Genomic DNA, 19,091 nt, shown 5'->3' with positions numbered 1-19,091 from the left:
GGGGGGGACCTTCAGGCTCCCATCACTGTCAACTCTGTCCCGATTTGATATGGACAAATAGATGTTCTCTCAGTCTTAGATGAAGTGTTCTGTATAGGAAACTTCGTGATCCCACTTCTACCCATGGTGGGTCTTCTGGTTCCTCCGGAGACTTTTAGGAATCACCTCCGGCACAGCTGCACCAACGTCTTTTACTCTAACCACCTCCTTCTTAGCAGAGGCCTTGCCCTTGGAAAGTGCCCTATCTTCCATGAGTGCTTATCACTTGCAAGTGTGTTATAAAGCGCCCTCAACACTCCTAGCTTTCTGAGGAATTGCATTCTGCCCTGGTTTCTTTGTAACGACTGGGAGAAGATGGCTCTGTCAGCCTGGATGTTAAGGGATTTTGTCAGCAAAGTCTGATCTTGTGGTTTGTGACATCGGTGTCTGTTGAAGGGAATGCAGTGGAGACAGCTGAGTCTGCGATCCCAGAATGGTCAAGGAATCACAGTCCGTTTTCCAAACACATCCCACTTTTGTTTTATTCACCAGTTTTAAAGGGAATATTGGTTACCAACCACGTTTCCCATATTCTTGCCTGTTTTTCTGAAGGAACTTGCATCAGCACTGAAGTCAGCCTTGTCCGGCCACCTGGAGACCGTGATTTTGGGCCTATTGAAAACACCTGCTCAGTATGATGCTTCTGAGCTGAAAGCCTCCATGAAGGTAAACATGTGTGGGATGCAATCTCTGTCAAATCCGCCATTAATATTTGTGAATTACAGCTCTCTGGGTATAATTAGGTGATTTTCAGTTTTGTTGAATTCTCATTTGGAACCATTTTTTTTTCTAATGAACTGAAGCTATAAGTCTCAGGATTTGTACCAAAAATATTTCAATTACTCTTTTTAAGACTGTAAAGAAATTTCATGATGCTGGGAAGTCAGTTACCCAGCTGCTACTGCTTGGCACCTGGGCAATTGGAATACCATTTGGAAAAACTACTTCCTTGATTACACTTCCTCCTTAAAAAAAGATTTGTTATGATATTAAGGCAAAAGTAAAACTCATAGCTTTTGTCAAGTGAAGCTTGCAAATTCTGCTCATATTCTCTTGGGTGTTTCTTCTTCTGACTTTCTCCTGTCAGTCCCACTGTATAATTCAAATTCAGGCAAATCAGGGCATTACAGTACATATATATAATGGGTGGTTTCAGATTGTGATTGGTACCTGTGTTTTGTTCTAAGTATTATAGCACAGGTTATCTCTTTTGTTTGTTTTTTGTTTTTGCAAACTTATTTGGAATTTTAGATTACATTACATAGTAGAAATTCCAGGTTAGAAACTCCCTGAATTCTATGTGTACCTAAAACATCAAGTATTATATAAATGTGATAGATGCATAAGCATAAATGTATTTTACAGCAAAACATAACCCCTTTTATATAGTATGTGCCTGAAATACTTTGAATAATCTGATACTGCCCTCTGCTGATAAAACTGGGTAAAGCCTCCAGTGTAAGGGGGAAAGCTATGATTCTCTTTTTTTATTCGAAGTCCAAGTGCATTTTCTGCGATGCTCCTGTTTCTGAATTATGAAGAGACCAAGCTGTAAGCCTGTCACCAGAGCTGATGTCACGGTTCATGTCATCTCTCCCCAGAGAGCACCTCGGGAGTGAGGCAGCTCCGCACACCAGGCATTTCCATTGCCCAGGACTTGATAGCTCAGGGCTGCCGCAGGATTTGTTGGGGAATCTCCTTCAGTTCTCCAGCCTAGCCCAAGCTGTGCTCAGTTCATTTGAGTGGACTGACTCTGAGTTTCCTAAGTAGGCTATATTGCAGAGAAGGTAAAATGACGAATGATGAAATATCAACAACATTTAATGATCCTGCTTGATAAAAAGGACACTCCTGAAAACCAAATCTTGGGTTTTTTGGAGTCCTGGGTGAGTCAGCCTGTCCTAGGTTTCTTCTGGCCATCATCACTTCAGATCAGTTTATTTTACTTTCGTCAAAAATCTATTTAGTTGTGATGGGTGCGATTTTACTAGTATCTATTACTAGGTATTAGTGACTTGAAATGGACCTCCTCGAGCTGTCATTCTCCACTGTAATCTCTGTAACTGGGGCTAATGAAAGGTGCTTTGAGTACTAAATCTTTGACCTTGTGCCAGCTCTTCCATTAGCTATCACACTTGAGTACCCTTCTGAAATCCATAAAGCTTGAAGTGACATTAACTGAACTGCGGTTTTTGAAAAAAAATCTGTTTTGACTTCGGGCAATACCAGTGGCAGTATTGGCCATATGTTTCAGTAGAAGTTGCCCTTGTGATAGGAATTGTGGACAATCTGTGGGAAGCCTGGGCCAAGTTTTGGAAATTGTCAAGGTCACCTCTGAATACAGAGATAAAAATACTGTTAGAATCCTCAGATGTTAACACCGGTATATCTGCAGTGGAACAAAACATCTTCTGTTGCCACAGGTGTTTTACATCTCAGCAGGGTCAGGATGCAGCATTTCTTCCAATGCATGAGTTATTTTTAGACTAAATTTCTATCATCTCAAGATTGAAAACCTCCCCCTAAAATATTTGAAGACACTGAGTGGTCACTCTGTAACGTGTGTGTAGAATGTTGTGTAGACCTTTTGCTCACATAGGAAGAAAGCTTGGCTGTGCTGGAACCTCTACGTATCGTGGTCAAAAACTCTGGAAGAAGAGGCATTGGCTCATAGATTAGATTAAGAATAAAATTCAAAATTAACCATTGACCCGAAGTTTCGCTTATATTATACAAACCACTTTTCAGGGGCGTATAAACTCTAATAAGTCTAATTAATAGCTGACACACTTTTCATGTGGATAAGTAAGTTTCTTATTGTATTAACACCTTATAATTGATTTACATTTTAAACAGTTGTAATTCTACTTAGTTCAAAGTGGTATTTCCATATTCGGAAAGACAAGTATTAGAGAATCCTGATTATTAAATCTTGACTTTGATCATGAAGCCAGCTTTGAAATACGTGTTTCAGTGAGTCCTTTCAAGCTATCTGGCACGTTCAAAAGTGTATGTATTAAATTTGAATGCATCACCCATCAAATTCTTATTCCTTAATAAAGTGTTGGTGTCTAGGTTTATTTGGCACTTCATTATTTCCTTTTGCTTCCCTAAAATGCCCGAAGAGTGCATAGTAATCAAGCAAAAATGGAAGTACAAGAATGAAATTTTTAACATTAACCCGATTTTACATTTCAAAGAGGTGAAGCTAAAAATTTTATCTTATCTGTACCTTTCCCTGGTAAAAGGCTTATTCCAGTCCAGTGATACTGGCTGCAAATGACAACAAACTCTCTATATTCCTTTATTTAAATTACTGAGCAGAATTATTTAATAAAGAAACTTTTCCCATCTATTAAAATAATTTGAAAAATAAAGAAAAATAGGAAGAAGAAAAAGTTACTCCTTTTGTAAACCCATCACCAAAAGGCAACTCTGTTGATAGGGTTGAGCTCAGATACACCACTTACCCCATCTCTTATTCTGGTGAAGCGTTTTTTAAAGAAATAGAAAGTAACATTACTTTGTGCTGAGGAATACGGTACAGATCCCCCCAGTAGGAATGTAGAAAGGAGCTTGCTAACTGACCCAATCCAGGTTTGCAGTTTACTTGATTGAGATCAGAGATGTAGGCTAATGGCCAAGAGGACTTTCTCTGCTGATGTCTCTTGCCTGGTTCCCAGGGGCTGGGGACTGATGAGGACTCCCTCATTGAGATCATCTGCTCAAGGACCAACCAAGAGCTTCAGGAAATTAACAGAGTCTACAAAGAAAGTGAGTAGCCCTAGCTCTTTGATGCAGCTTCTCAGCCCAATTTCTGTAACATCATCATGGTTCCCTGGACTACTGTTGGGGGCAGGATGCCCAGATTACCTATGCAGAAGTGCTGTCTGGGCCATCCAGGTGTTTGCCATGGTCCAAGCCCCTCTTCTCCACCTTTTTGTGGCCTGTTTTGGTGATTGCATTCCACTAGGACTTTTATAAAAGGATAGGCAGGAGGGAAATGATGGAAAACAATTTTTTTTTTAAAGGGTCCGATGGGAGGAGTAGAAAGCATTGTACATGGATTTAATGTATTGGGTGCTTTCCAGTCTCTACTTAAGAAGTTCCCAACTCTGGATTGTGGATAATTATTGCAAGAGGCATGTGAATCCGTGTGCACCGAGCACTATAGGAGGCTGGGGGTAGAATCAATGATGCAGCTTACATGTGTATCTGTTACTAGGTTTCAATGTAGAAGCTATTTTGAATAATAAAATACACGTTCATTCAGAAGCACTCTTTAATTCTTACTAGTTTTTGCCATCGTGCATTTTCTCATTTAGTGGCTAGCAAAGCACAATTGGGGTGTGTGTGTGTGTGTGTGTGTATGTATGTAGCCTTCCAAATTTTTTCATGTTCAAAGTGAGTTTTCATAGTCAAGAAGTTTGGGAAACAGTATTTTAGCTACAAAAGAGGTCACTGATCAAAGGTGGGCTTGAGGATGCCTGGTTTGATCCAGCCCTGTCCATCTCCTGTCACTGATAATAACATTTGGCTCTGATTTTATGAGGCTAAAAATCATAAAATAAATCATGGACCATCTGCCCTCATTTGGGTGGATACATCCATGCTGCCACAGCTGTTTCTGCTTCAGAGGCTTAGTGGGGTGGGGGCAGTTGCAGTGGGTGGGTGGCTGGCTGCACAGGCAGGAAGTATAAAACCAGATGTGTTGTTTTCCAAGTGTACAAGACTGATCTGGAGAAGGACATCGTTTCTGACACATCTGGTGACTTCCGCAAGCTGATGGTTGCCCTTGCAAAGGTTGGTTTCCGGTTTGTTTATTTCTTTGTCCTTGTTTCCTCCCGGGGCAAGTCCCATACCTCATTTTATGCCTGGGAGCAAGTTAACTCGATCCTCTGTGCCTGCCTCAGAAATTCCAGCTGCATTTCTGACAGGGGGTTTGCACTGTCACTGCAGAGTTGTCATTTTTGTATAATAGGATTTCTTATCCTGGGAAACCGCATGGTCAAGTGGACTTTGGGGCCAGAGGAGGAATAGGCAGCTCTCAAGTCCTGGCCTGGATTATGTGCCAGCCCTCACCACATGACTTGGGGAAGGTCACTTTGCCTCTATGGCCACACAGGACCTGGTGGGAAGTAACCCTCTTGTTTTTCTTTCATTCTTTCTGCTCTCACTTCTCAGGAGAGGGTTTGCCCAGGTAGTCCTCTGCTGGAGAGGAGGTCTTTGTTTGTTCTGAGTCCGAATCCTGACCAGTGTGCAATTTAAGGCCTATGTGAAAGGGGAGGGAAGAGAAATTATTTTCTCCAGGAGCCTTAATGACAAATGATTGATTGGTATGCTACCTCCTGCCCACTCACATCTCCGTTACTGTAACAACTCCTTACAGCCCTCCCCGCCAGCTCCTCACCCTGCGTCCCACCAACCACCCATCTTTCTGGAGTCCACTTTCACTAATTCACTCCCTTGATCAAAACCCATTTCTGCTACATCAAGTCCAGACTCTAACTGCCCCTAGACCCTGCCCCTCCCTCACTTCATCTTCCTTCGAGGATTCCTTCCTGCCTACCTTCCATTCTCTCTGCACAGCACCTCGCTGACCTGCGGCGTGCTCAGCCTCTCCCTGTGCTGGTCCTCCCGTGGGGAATGGCTTCCTCCTCCTCCCCTTTACTAGCCTCACTGACTCAGGCCTCAGCGTTCGCCTCATCCCTACCCTGTTGTCCGCAGACTTTGCTGACCATACTGACAGATGGCTCCCTTCTTCTGCATTTTATGTCTTCATAAGCCATGGATCACGGTGTTGTTTTACCTTTTGTTCCATGCTTATTTTTCCATCTGGATGGTAAGCTCTCTGAGGGAAGGAACTGAATATCACTGGCGCTTTTTCTGAAGGCAGAGGGAATTCTAGAAAGTGCTTGTCCCAGGAGGGCATTGATGGTGGTGAAGCACAGCCCCCCTCACTGCCTCAGTTATTTTACCAAACCTTGGTCTTATCTAGACTCCAAAGTGAAGAACACTTTTAAGTGTGTGTGTGTTCCAGAAACCAAATAATGGTTTATGTGAGTTGGAGAGAAATTAAAATTTTCAACATCAAAATGCACAGAGAAACCTGTTTGATGTTCTTACTTTTGCTTTCCTCTGTAGGGTAGAAGAGCAGAGGACGGCTCTGTCATTGATTATGAACTGATTGACCAAGATGCCCGGGTAAGTGCCAAGCTTCTGGCTTGAGTTTCTGTTTTCTAGCAAGTCTCTAGATGGTCTGTACAGTAGTTCTCGGTCCTGTGTAACAACGTACCTCCAAACTTAGTGGCTTAAAACAACCACACTTACATCTCTGTTTCTGTGGAGAGTGGCTTAGCTGGGTGCTTCTAGCTCAGGACCTCTCGTGGGGCTGGGGCCAAAATACTGACCAGGGCTGCATCGTCTGAGAGCCTGACAGCGTCAGGAGGATCTGCTTTCAAGATCACCTGGCCACGGGACTGTGGGCAGGAGCCCTGGTATTTCTCCACCTGGGTCTCTCTGAGGGCTTGCTTGAGTGTCCTCGGAACATGGCAGCTGGCTTTCCTCAGAGTGAGGAAAAGATGTAAAAGAGAAAGCAAGGAGGAAGCCAAATGCTTGTTATCACCTAATCTCGGAAGTCGCAATGTCACTTCTTTTTTTTTTTTTTTTTTAAGATTTTATTTATTTATCTGACAGAGAGAGAGGGAGAGAGAGCACAAGCAAGAGGAGTGGCAGGCAAAGGGGGAGGGAGAAGCAGGCTCCCCACTGAGCTGGGAGCCCAAGGTGGGGCTCGATCTCAGGACCCTGGGATCATGGCCTGAGCCAAAGGCAGGCTCTTAACCGACTGAGCCACCCAGGTGCCTCTCACAGTGTCACTTCCGTCATACTCTTCATTAGAAGCGAGTCCCTATGTGTTGCCTATGATCAGTTCCAAAGGAAGCAGGTGCCACTTTTGGAAGGGAGGAATGTCAAAGAATTTGTGGGCTCATTTCGCTTCCTGGGCTTAGTAGTTATTGTAAGATATTCCCTCTTGAGGCTGTTGTTAATATGGAATCAGCAGCTGATTGGCATATGCTTATTTAGGCTTTGCTTGTATGGAAGTACCAGGTTGTGTACGGTGTGATCAGGCTGTGTGCACTGGTGTGCATTTGCTAAAGTAAACAGCATGGCTGAGTGGAAGAAGACGCAACATGCCCTTCGTGGTGAGGGAGAGGGGAGAGTAGCAGAGACCCTTCTTTTCCGGTTGAATAGCACTTTTGCCGGTTCTAGTCCCATAATCACCAAGAACTGTTAACCTGATTCAGATCGCTATGAACTGCGTGCCTTTCCCAGACAGTCGACAACTATCTCAAAGCATTTTATAAGAGCTACAGAATGAAATTAATTTAAATTCATTTTAGTTTTAAAATTCTGTATGTTTCAGGGCACCTGGGTGGCTCAGTTGGTTAAGCGTCTGACTCTTGGTTTCAGCTCAGGTCATGATCTCAGGTTGTGAGATCAGCCCCATGAGTTGGGCTCCGTGCTCGGCATGGAGTCTTGCTTGAGATTCTCTCTCCTCCCTCTCCTTCTGCTCCTCCCTGCTTTCCCCCTCTCTCTCTCTCAATAAATAAGTAAAATCTTTAAAAAATAAAATAAAATTCAGTATGTTTTCACACAGCACTTTTAGCAGGAGGTGGAGAAGCGTTTTAAAAAAAGTAATAGAAGTTAGGGTTTACAACTCCTAGGTAGTGGGTGGCCACTGAATGAGTATCTTATCCTTGTATAAGTCTTCCTCCCTCCCTCCCTACCATTCTTAGCATTACTTGTAGCCCCTAAATTTTCCAGACACTAAAAATGAGACTTCCTGAGTCTCTAAGAAATGTGCGTATGGTACCTGATCTGAGCTGTCTTCAGCAGACAACCTTTAGCTTATTTGCTGTCAAAAGTACCAAAGGAAGGAGGGCTGGATGTGCTAATGAACATTTGCTTGTCCTGTTTAAGAATAGAAGCTCTTGGCTCTTCCTTTGGCATTCGAGGGGAGTACACACGTCACAAACAGTCCAGTCTCATGCTGTGTTTGTGCCTAAGGAAGACTGCTCTCGATTAAGACTCTTGACTTAAATGCATTTTTGCCTGTGTCTTCAGCACAATCATCCTTTCCCATCTGGCATTTTCATGTATGGGTTTTGAGTGTTTTGCATGACATTTTGTATGACCTTCCCCCGGATCGGGTAGTCAACTTTCTTGCTGGTCGTGCTTGTAGGATCTCTATGACGCTGGAGTGAAGAGGAAAGGAACTGATGTGCCCAAGTGGATCAGCATCATGACCGAGCGGAGTGTGTGTCACCTCCAGAAAGGTGGGTTCTATACTGAAGAGGTCTTAGAGCCTAGGGATGGTCCTCTCAGCCAGGCTTGCTGGTTATCTGTGTTGGGGCACGGGTCTGCCAGAATAAGTTCACTCTCTTTTATCCATTTTCCATCACCAAATCCATTTGCCCTTCTCTTCCATTTTGGATCCTTCCTCCTCCTAAATATTTTCCACATTTGATGCTTTAGCTTGCTGCCCCCCCCCATCCAGGATCATTTTATCTTGCCATATTTGTTGAAGTAATGGACTTGCCTGGGTGTTAGATACTGTTTCTCATTGCTTTCAAATAGAATAGGTTCCTCTCAGAGTTAAAGATGGTCAAAATATGTGGCCCAGGCAGTGCCATTCAGAACAGGTGCCCGGTACAGCTCATCCAAGCCAGCCGGTGCCGTGTCAGCTCTGGTCCGCCGTGACGGCCCCTAACTCTCTAAGATGCTCTGGTCATCCTCAGTTGTTTAGTTATTTTTACCATGGTGCCTAACCATGTGAGTGATCATTGATAGCTTTGATTAGCGGCTCTGTTATAGTAATTACTTTTTGCTTTTCCTTAGTATTTGAAAGGTACAAGAGCTACAGCCCTTATGATATGCTGGAGAGCATCAAGAAGGAGGTCAAAGGAGACCTGGAAAATGCTTTCCTGAACCTGGGTGAGCAAGTTTGCCCCTCCACCCCCCGGCCCATCCCTAGTGGACATCAGCTTTCAGGAAACTGTGCCATAGAGGAAGTGACAAGTGGCCATCCTGTTCATTCAAGTGTGTTGGGACATGTGGTTCCTTTACCTGATTTGGGTAGTTGTATAATCTTCACTGTATAAATTTAAGATATGAAACTGAGGAGGGCTTAAAACTGGTAGAGTGAGGAATTGCCCAGGAAGAATAAGATGACAAGAAAAAGGGCTCTGTTGGGGAAACTCACATATCCACTTGGATTTCTGCGGCCCTTAAGGTCCCCTGTTTAAAATGACAGTGGAGCTGAGTTGCAGAGGATCCCCAGTTTTCCCTTAGTTTTTCCCATTTTGCAGCCCATTCCTGTTACATTAGGTCATCCTGTTTGTGCACTGGGGTTGGGGCCTCACCCCTCACTGGTGAGGAGAGGAAAGCTGACCCCTTTTCTTCTCTTCACAGTCCAGTGCATTCAGAACAAGCCCCTGTATTTTGCTGACCGACTGTACGACTCCATGAAGGTAAGGGCAGTCAGCTGAGAGGTCCATGTCTGCACACTAGGCTTTTCTTCCCTCATTGCCCCAAACCAAGTCTCCTTGACTAGTGGATGGCGGAAGGGCCCCCATGGTCTAGGCACAGAAGTGTACTGCTCAGCCGTGGTTGTATTTGACAGGTGAGAAGACAAGTCGGTCTTCTCTCGCTCTCCCCAACTACTTGCACATGCGTTTGTGTGCAGGTGGAAAATTACCAAACGGTAATTGTGTCTGATTCCTGCTTGGATTTCTCAGGGATTGCCTTCCATTACCCCAGAGTAAAGACAGACAAGGAAAGGAGAGATTACCAAGCAACCACTGTGCAGTAGACATGGTGTTACTTACTTCATCTGAAATCATTACCAAAAAGCCCATGTGGCTTGTGTTATTTTCTTTATAGATCGGAAGACTGGAGCTCAGGAAGCTCCAACTAGCCTGATGTTACATAGCCACATTGGAGCTTGGGTCTGTCTGACTCCGAAGGCAGCCCTGCAACTCTCTCTTGAATGGACTGTCTCTTCCCATGATCCCATTCCATTTTCTAGGCCTCAAGTGTCCCTTGTGCTTTCTGGCTTCCTGGCCCTTGTTCCTGGATCACCCCTTGTCCATTCCATCTCCCTCGGGTTCTGTGTCAGATAGGACCTGTTCCTCGATGCCTCTGGTCTGAGACTCTGAAAGTAAACTCGGTGGTCTTTACTGTTCATACCATTCAAAATGGCACAGACCACAGTGAACACATGGCAGCATGTCTTCTTTAAGCCCGGAGAGCCAGGAACTATTTGTTACATATGTAAACACACACGCTTCTGAAACTGAGCCGTGCTGTGTTAGTGCTCGTGCAAGTTTATTGAGTGCGCAAAGTGGGGCTTTGTGCTGATTTCATCCCGGCATGTTTGAAATTCCAAGATGCTCATTTTTCTTTCTTCTTTTTTTAACTTTATTTTTTATTTTTAATTTTTTTGAGAGAGGGAGCTAGGAAGGGGCAGAAGGAGAGGGAGAGAGAATCTCATGTAGGCTCCATGCCCAGTGTGGAGCCTGACACAGGGCTCAGTCTCACAGCCCTGAGATCATGACCTTAGTCGAAATCAAGAGTCAGACGCTCGACCGTCTGAGCCAATCAGGTGCTCCAATATGATCATTTTTCTTAGAGGAGCAGTTTCATTGTTACCTTTGCAGTTTCTTAGAGGGCAGCATCAAAAACTCAGATGAGTTCCATGTGTAAGAAAACTTACTAGATTAACATTGCCAGTGAATTGTAACTTGGAACATCACCTTGACTTTCAGGGCAAGGGGACTCGGGATAAAGTCCTGATTAGAATCATGGTCTCTCGCAGTGAAGTGGACATGTTGAAAATTAGGTCTGAATTCAAGAGAAAGTATGGCAAGTCCCTGTACTACTATATCCAGGTAAGCCCTGTGGTGATGTGTTGGCCCTGCCTGGCCATCCAGACGGCCCTGGGTCCCCGGGCCGGGGGTGTGTCAGAATGATGACAATATGGGTGGTTGTCTAATTCACTGGGGGAGAGATGCTAGTCAGCAGATACCAGGGGTTTATTTTGAAAGTGCCATTTATGATTTATCCTAGAATCATATAGACAGGCAAATATTTTATACTTCCCAAATCTGTTATTCTATAGTGATAATTGGTGTTCATGACAATGATCCTGCAAGACTTCTGACATCCTGAGGAGCCTGAGTTCAATTAAATTTTACATTTTATTATGCGGTTGAGCCTTGAACAACACAGGATTGAACTGCACTGATTGATTTATTGATTTTTTTCAATAAATACAGTGTAGTACTGTAAATGTATTTTCCTTCTGATTTTAATAATATTTTTTTAATCCCACTTACTTTATTGTAAGGATATAGTGTATAATACACATAATATACAAAATATGTGTTAATCGACTGTTTATGTTGTTGGTATGGCTACTAGTAGTGAAGTTTTTGGGGCGTCAGAAGTTATACGGGGATTTTTGTCGGGGTGGAACAGTGGCGGGGGTTGGCACCCCTCAGCCCTCCATTGTTAAAAGGGTCAACTATTTCCATTTTTTCAAAGTCCTCTGTGATAGGCCTGGCAATGTTTAGTTACTCAGAACTTCGATCTCTCCCGCCAATTTAGTCTCTGTTTTGGAGAGACGGAGCCTCCGTATGCAAGGAGGGGCTGCTCACAGTGGCCTCCGGCTGGGTTTATCAGACAGGCATTGCAGCCCCCTCTTTCTAAAAGACACTGAAATTTTCAAAGACATGTCAGTGGTTACCAAGGATGAACTTTGAGGTGGGTTCAGTATACCCATGTTTATTAGGGCACATGTTTCCTCACTTCACTAGCTTATTCCTGCTAGGAATAAGAATCTTGGAAACAGCATCACGAGACAGGAAAGGCCCTCGTCTTCTCTGGAAGCATGAGGGCCGGCGAGAAAAGTGGTGGTGCTTGCAGGACCTCACTGCAGGAAGAGCAGGCCGGCTTGTGTGGGTCTGATTCCTTGCTGTGTGGCTCCCCAGTACCTCACATTCTCTCTGCCCTTGTGGTCATGTCACTCGAAGGTCTCCCGGGCCAGACTCCCCGAGGGCCTGCTGATGATCACTTGGGTCTTTGTGTCTGGGCAGGTCCCGCAGAACCTTCTCTTTGCTGCTACTGGGGGAGGCTCTGTGTGCGTTGAGCCTGCTTCTACGCTCTTGCAGAGTTTGGGTCTTTGTTCAGATACTGAATTTCTTCTTTCTCCTTGGCCATTTGTAGCAAGACACGAAGGGCGACTACCAGAAAGCGCTGCTGTACCTGTGTGGTGGGGATGACTGAGGCCCACGACGGATGAGCACCCAGGAATGGTGCTCCTTTGTTTCCAGCTAACAGTTCTAGAAAATAGCTTGTGACTAACAGTCCCCTTGTGGCCGTCCCTGCGAGGACGGCGTTGGCATCGCCCCCTCCCCGTCCTTATTGCAGTTGCCTGAGCGTCGCCTGCCTCTCACGTGTAGTCTCTCCTTTTAGCCGAAGCAATGAACATTCCAAGGACTTGGAAGTGAAATCGATGATGTGAAACACTTTGCCCTTGTATACGGTGTCATAAACAGATGAATAAACTGAATTTTTACTTTATATACAAGTACCTTGTTGACCTTGCTTTTGACTTAATTGTTTAAAAATCAAACATGCGTAAAAAGAATAAAAAAAAAAAAATCAGACATGCGTAAGGGCTGTATTGTTCAGCTGGTAAAGCTGTCCCCTGGAGGACTAAAGCTCTAGAACTCAGCTGTCTGATATGGTAGCCACTATCCAGATGTGGCTATTTACATTTAAATCAATGTAAATGAAATAAAATTAAAAATTCAGTTCCTCAGTGACACTCTCCACATTGCAAATGCTCGATACCCACATGTGGTTAGCAGCCAGTGTATTGGACAGCACAGGCACAGAACTTTACATTATACCAGAAAGTTCTCTTGCACAGCTCTTCAAGCCTAGGGAGTGATAGTACCTATGGGGGAAAACTCCCACCTGCTCGTCTTTCTACAGGTAAGTTTGGTGAAAAACAGCATCAGTGGTGGCCTCAATCTAGGAAGAGGAGTGGGGTGGCATGGTGGGCTCCAGCAAATATTGCAAATTTATCTATACGCCATTAGCCTTTGAGAAATAAATAATGTTCTGCCCCAACTTTAAGGACACACCTGCCGGTGAGTCAGGCTACAGGATTCTTGTAAGGAGGTGTAACAAAAGTGGATTGAGGGCACAGAGAAGAAAGTGATTGCTTTTGGGAGGATTGAGAAAGATGACCCAGAGGAGAAGGAAGCATTTTTGCTGTGTCTGAAAATCTAAGGTGAAGTTTTCACAGCAGGGAGGAAGCGCTCCACCAGATTTTTCTGCTTCTGAAAATGGAATAGGTGATTCACACTACTGGCACTATAGGCACCAAAACCATATACAGAAAGAATTATGTCTCCCACACATCCCAGCCAGCGAGGGGCTGTTCCTAGGACTGCCTGGTTTCTGGTCCATCTTTTCATGGATAGACTGTAATAGACATGATGTGTATTACTGTATCACTGTTCGTAATGTAACGATGCCGTCCATAGGCTGCTAGCCCAGGACACTGGACGGCTTGTTTACACATGTCCTTCTCCTGAGCAGGGTGTAGGGCTGGAGGCAGAGGGAGTTGATGACCATCCTCAAACCCTTCTACTGTATTTCCTCCTGGTCAGAGGATGCTGTGTTAACTGCTCATTCCTGAACCCGGCTGACATACGGCACACTCAGTAGTCTGCAGGGAGTAAGCAGGTAATGGAAATTAATGTGTAAAATGGCTGTTGGACAGAACGGGGACTGGGGGTGTGGGGCTGGAGAAATGAAGACCGCGTGTCCCACTTGAAGCATTCAAATTCAATTAAAATGACACTATGTTGACCAAACAAAATATATCCGTGAGCTGAATGATTTGCCATTTTGACCTCTGGCAAACTTTCGGTAGAAACTCAGATGGTGCATGGCTCTTGAGAGGCCCATGTTGTGCCTGTAAGTCCACTAAGCTATTGTTTAAAAAGTCTGTTAGGCAAAAATACTGTTTTCTCAAATGTATCCTCCTATGCATATTCGAACTGACACTCAAATCCCAAAATATGCTTTTCTGTGTGCTTGGGACAGAGTTCAAGGAACTGCATAAGAAGCAGGGTCTTTATGTTTAACCCTAAATTACAGTATTGAACTTAAAATTGATAGGGCTGGGTAGAGGCTGTCTGGAGTAGTGTTTTGAATCAGGAAGTATTTGGGCTTTGTTTCTTCCCATCATAAAGTGTTTTTCAGGCTGCAAAGGGGAAGGTGGTAGGAGAAGGCAAAGCTGTACAGCTAGAATGTGGGGAGGCTTCTGCTCCCACCATGCCTAGGGCACCCTGGCCACTGGTCTGGCTGGTTGGACCCTCCAGCAGGCATGAGGGAAAATCCAAAAGGCAGACTGGCACCAAAAGGGCTCCGGGAGAATGGTTCAAATGCTGCCCGCTGTCTCCTGTATGGAGCAGTGATTGTCTCATGTTATCCAAAACGACAGAAAGGGCACTTAGACTTTGGTCTCCTATTCTGAATTCCAGTCTGTCCTCAGTGAAGCTGTCCAAACCATTTCTTGAAATAAATAACCATCTGGAGATTTGAATAGTCTCCCAAACAATTTTACTTTGTAAAGAGAAGGAAAAGGGCACCAGGCAGGCTTTAACGTTTTGTCAGCTGATAATAAGAATTTTGATTTTATTCTTTGAGGAATTAAAGGCAATGCATGTAGTGTGCCATAGAAACTCATTGAACTATGACTGTGAACAATAGGACGATTTTTCCCCCCCGACCTGTGTGGTCGGACTGGGCAGGGCTGACACACTGTACAACTCCAGATGGCACTCTTCACATTGTAGCCTATGTGAGTGGTATCTCCCTTTCATTTGTGCAGTGTACAACCTGAGTGTCCATATATGTATGACAGCACTATATGGTGACCCTAGGCGTGTGTGAGATGGCATATTAGATCTTTTGTCACAGAGCTGGCTTCCAGATTAAAGACTCATATTACTTGGAAACAGTTGGCTAAATCTCTGAAGGCCTCGATTTTTCCATAGACTCTTGATCTTTGATTTGTTTTACTTGGCTGTACACAAATGGCTATGCATATGAATCTTCCCAGCATGTGAAGTTCCTCTAGTGTAAATTATTAGTAAAGATAGCTAAAGCAGGGAAAACCTGCTCACAACGTGGCTACATTTAGCAAGAAAAATGATTTGAGGACAGAACTCTTTTAAATCAATTTTTAGTCTTTAAATGACTCCAATCTCCGGCCTCTCCCCATGTTTTGACAAACGGCTTTGGCTTCTTATCCACATCAGTTTATTTGACCTCCTTTTTCCATCAACTACCAGAATGAAAACTCTGCTACGAGAGAGAGAAGGAGCAATTTTAAACATCCCTTAGCAATGAGGCAGAACATGCTATAGCCATCAAGTTCTAGTTGTTCATTCTATTTATTGAAAAAAGCCTGTAGCCTGATTTCTTTTATGCGAGTACATTTGAGCAAGCAAAGTTTATAGAGATGACTTATCTCATTACATTAGAAGAGTGATTTGCTATCTCAGCATCTATAAGCAATTTTAACAGACATTTCTGGATGAAGAAAAGCTTTTGTAAATATATGCGAAAGACACGATTTCATCAAGCATTAAATTGGAGGTGCCCTGGAAAAATATTACATTTGTGCATTCAATTAGCTTGATTGTGGCTGAATTTTGTCCACTGAAGGCAGCATTTCTGCAGAAAAACAGAAGCATTCCCTACGTCAGCAGGTTTCCTAAAACAGAAAAGCACACTTTCCCCCTTTGCAAGTCTTCTTTTGCATTTGTGCTGTTCCCAGCTATGCGTCCCTAATCAGGCTGCTCAGTCTTGTTCTCCACAGTAGAGCGCAAGGGGAGAGTAAACGAGAAGCCACTTTATTTAGGTGAAATCCAAACCCAACAATTCCAACCGTAAATAGCCGGTGCCGGGTCTAAGAGCGCGGCAAGCTCTGGGCAAAAATGTCAAGATGGACTTAAGTTCTCCAAACTTCTCTTCCTGGTCTTTGCAGGGCCTTTCCCTCCTTCAGGGTCGGTGAGATGCTGTTTAAGCTTTGGTATGGCTGTTAACCCATGTCCCTTTCCTGGACTTAAGTTTATAGGGTCAGCCTTATCTTGGAATGAAAGTTTTGTTTGCCTATTACAGGAATGAGAAGCAGTTGAGTACAAGAGGGCTTTCTTGGACTCCTAAATTCACAGTGAAGAAATGAGCCAAGTATTTAGAATGATCACCAGCCCTCTGCACTTCTCCTCCTTGCTGATCTGTAGTTGAACAATCTACTTTCCATTAAGAAGAAATAAATCAGGGGAGCCTTGGTGGCTCAGTTGGTTAAACGTCTGCCTTCGGCACAGGTCATGATCCTGGAGTCCTGGGATCAAGCCCCGCATGGAGCCCCGCATGGAGCCCCACATTGGGCTCCCTGCTCAGTGGGGAGTCTGCCGATCCCTCTCCTTCTGCCCCCCCCCCCAACTCATGCTTTCTTTCTCATTCACTCTCTCTCTCTAATGAATAAATGTTAAAAAAAAAAAAAAAAAGGAAGAAGTAAGAGAATAAGAAAAGACATAGTATGTCAATGGAACCTGGCTGTGGGGTGGCTGTTATTTTTAAACAACAGGTGACAACAAAATGGAACTTTCCTAGCTATAATCCATTATAGCCCAAGGCTATTATACTTGCAAGCACATTTCTAAATATTAATTTAAGAATTAGGAAGGAGTTTGGATCAGGAATTGAGAAATGTTTCTAACAAGTTTTAGGTTTTTATGTCAGAGAGTTTGCCAGATTTCAAATTTTACCATGGATTCTTGAGTTTGGGAGAACCAACTTGGTCTTAATGGATCACCTTGGTTCTTTTCTTAAAGGTTTTATTAATTTATTTGACAGAGAGAGAGAGAGCGTGAGCTCAAGCAGGGAGAGCGGAAGAGGGAGAAGCGGGCTCCCCGCTGAGTAGGGAGTCCAATGCAGGTCTTGATCCCAGGACCCTGGGATCATGACCTGGACCTGAGCTGAAGGCAGACACTTAACCAACTTAGCCACGCAGGCTCCCTGATTACCTTGGTTCTAATAGATATGAACTCATATATGACTAGAAAGATTTTTTTAAAAGATTTTTTATTTATTTTTAGAGAGAGAGCACGCACAAGCATGAGTGAACAGGGGAGGAGCAAAGGGAGAGGGAGAGGGAGAGAATCCCAAGTGGACTCCACGCTGAGTGTGGAGCCCGACCCAGGGCTCAATCTCATGACCACAAGATCATGACCTGAGCTGAAACCAAGAGTTGGACAATTAACCAACTGAGCCACCCAGATGCCCCATGACTAGAAAGATTTTTAAAGTCTAGAGTTGAGTAGATAATATGGGACTTTAGTCGCTGACTCATTCATTGACTTACTAATTTAGTCAGCAGATATACCTACCATGTGCTGGTGACTGAACTGAACACTGGAGATTTATAGAAGAACATGACCATGTAGAATGAAAAGGCTGAGACTGAGGAAGGCAAGGTGATGTTCTTGGGGGTCCATAGTAGCTGATCCTCCCCCAGGATGAAACATCTGGAAGGTTTCTGGGAGAGACAATCCTCAAAGCAGGATTTATTTGGGGGGTGATGGTGGTGGTAGTGGTTGTGTGTGTATGTGTGTGGTTTTTGATGTACAATAATTGTAGAAAGCTGGAAAATAAAGCATAAAGAAGAAAATCAACTTTAACCACAACCAATCATTGGTAACATTTTGGCAGAATGAGCTGTTTGAGAATTAGCTTTTCTTTCCTTGGCAGTAAGCACATCAGGAAGGAAAGAAAGGCAATTTTTCCTCCTCCTCAAGAGGAAGTGCTGGGCTTTAAGCAGTCAAAGTCAGGCTTTCTTTGCTGAAAGAGTTAAGTGGCTTTTGATTTTTCAAAGTCTAGTTCAAGAGATTGTAGGCCCGGATTGTTCTGGGTGATGGTTCCAGGTGAAAGGAAGAAGCAAGTATCCTATCGCTGGGACAGCTGGCTCTCCAGAGACTGAGCGGGACAGTGTTCAGGTGATAGGGATGGTGTCTGGCCCCCACACAGTGCATGAGAGTGTCCAAAGCTCTGACGGAGGACCAAAAACTGCCCACAACAGTATTGGTTATCTTGGGAATGGCTCGGTGACTGCGTGTGGTGAATAGGGAATGAGTACCTGCCCAATGTTAAAATGTTTTTTTCCAATCTTGACCTGATTTTATCCACATCTTTCCTCAATTACCAGAATAGCTCAAGTCCCATGGTGAATTGCTGGAAGGGAATCTTTTTTATGTTTTATTTCTGACTTCTCTCTCTCTCTCTTTCCCTCCTTCTCCCTTCCTCCCTCCCTCCCTTCCTGCTTTCCTTCATTTTATGATCTACAAAATATATCCCACATAAATCATAGTATTATTCCTGACACCTCAGAGCTCTATAATTTAGATCCAACTTTGTGTTTTGCAGAGCCTAAGCTAGCTAAAATTTTGTAAATCAGTAAAGAAAACAGGATCCTGGGAGGAGTTAAGATGGCGGAGGAGTAGGGGACCCCTTTTTCAGCCGGTCCCCTGAGTCGAGCTGGATAGGTACCAGACCAGCCTAAATAACCACGGAATCAGCCTGAGACGCAGGATGATGCATCTGGATCTCTACAAATGAACATCTCCAGCGCTGAGTATTGAGGTACGAAGAGGGGAGCTGTAAACCGTGCACGGATATCGGAAGATAAACGGAAGGGGGAGGGAGCCGCCACGTTTGGGCTCCGGGAAGCGGCAGCCACCTGCACGGGGGAGCGGGCGGGCTCACAGAGGGCACCCGCGAGAGAGCGGACTGAGACCGGTGAGCCGTGAACGCGCGCGCCACCAGGCATCTCCCGGAACACCGGAATCCCGGTGTGCTCACGGGATCCAGACTGAGACCGGGAACTCCCGGAGCGCGCGCGGGGCGGC

At 44.4% G+C, this 19,091-nt stretch overlaps 1 protein-coding gene across 1 annotated transcript in view; it reads left to right on the top strand.

Moving 5' to 3' along the window:
- The window catches only part of ANXA2 (annexin A2), a 42,768-nt gene extending 30,080 nt beyond the window's left edge, over window positions 1-12,688 (top strand). The window contains exons 5-13 of the mRNA XM_045774817.2: window positions 592-705; window positions 3,723-3,813; window positions 4,763-4,842; window positions 6,184-6,243; window positions 8,282-8,375; window positions 8,938-9,033; window positions 9,511-9,569; window positions 10,866-10,988; window positions 12,325-12,688. Coding sequence (XP_045630773.1) covers window positions 592-705; window positions 3,723-3,813; window positions 4,763-4,842; window positions 6,184-6,243; window positions 8,282-8,375; window positions 8,938-9,033; window positions 9,511-9,569; window positions 10,866-10,988; window positions 12,325-12,384 — 777 coding nt within the window. The 3' untranslated portion in view covers window positions 12,385-12,688. The remainder of the gene's footprint in view (window positions 1-591; window positions 706-3,722; window positions 3,814-4,762; window positions 4,843-6,183; window positions 6,244-8,281; window positions 8,376-8,937; window positions 9,034-9,510; window positions 9,570-10,865; window positions 10,989-12,324) is intronic.
- Window positions 12,689-19,091: the final 6,403 nt, after the last annotated feature.

The sequence above is a fragment of the Ursus americanus genome, chromosome 36 (genome assembly GCF_024610735.1).
Source record: "Ursus americanus isolate L20-20 chromosome 36, mUrsAme1.1.p, whole genome shotgun sequence".
Classification (NCBI taxonomy): domain Eukaryota; kingdom Metazoa; phylum Chordata; class Mammalia; order Carnivora; family Ursidae; genus Ursus; species Ursus americanus.
Note: the sequence above shows the minus strand (reverse complement) of the source record. Positions and strands in the feature narration are given on the sequence as shown.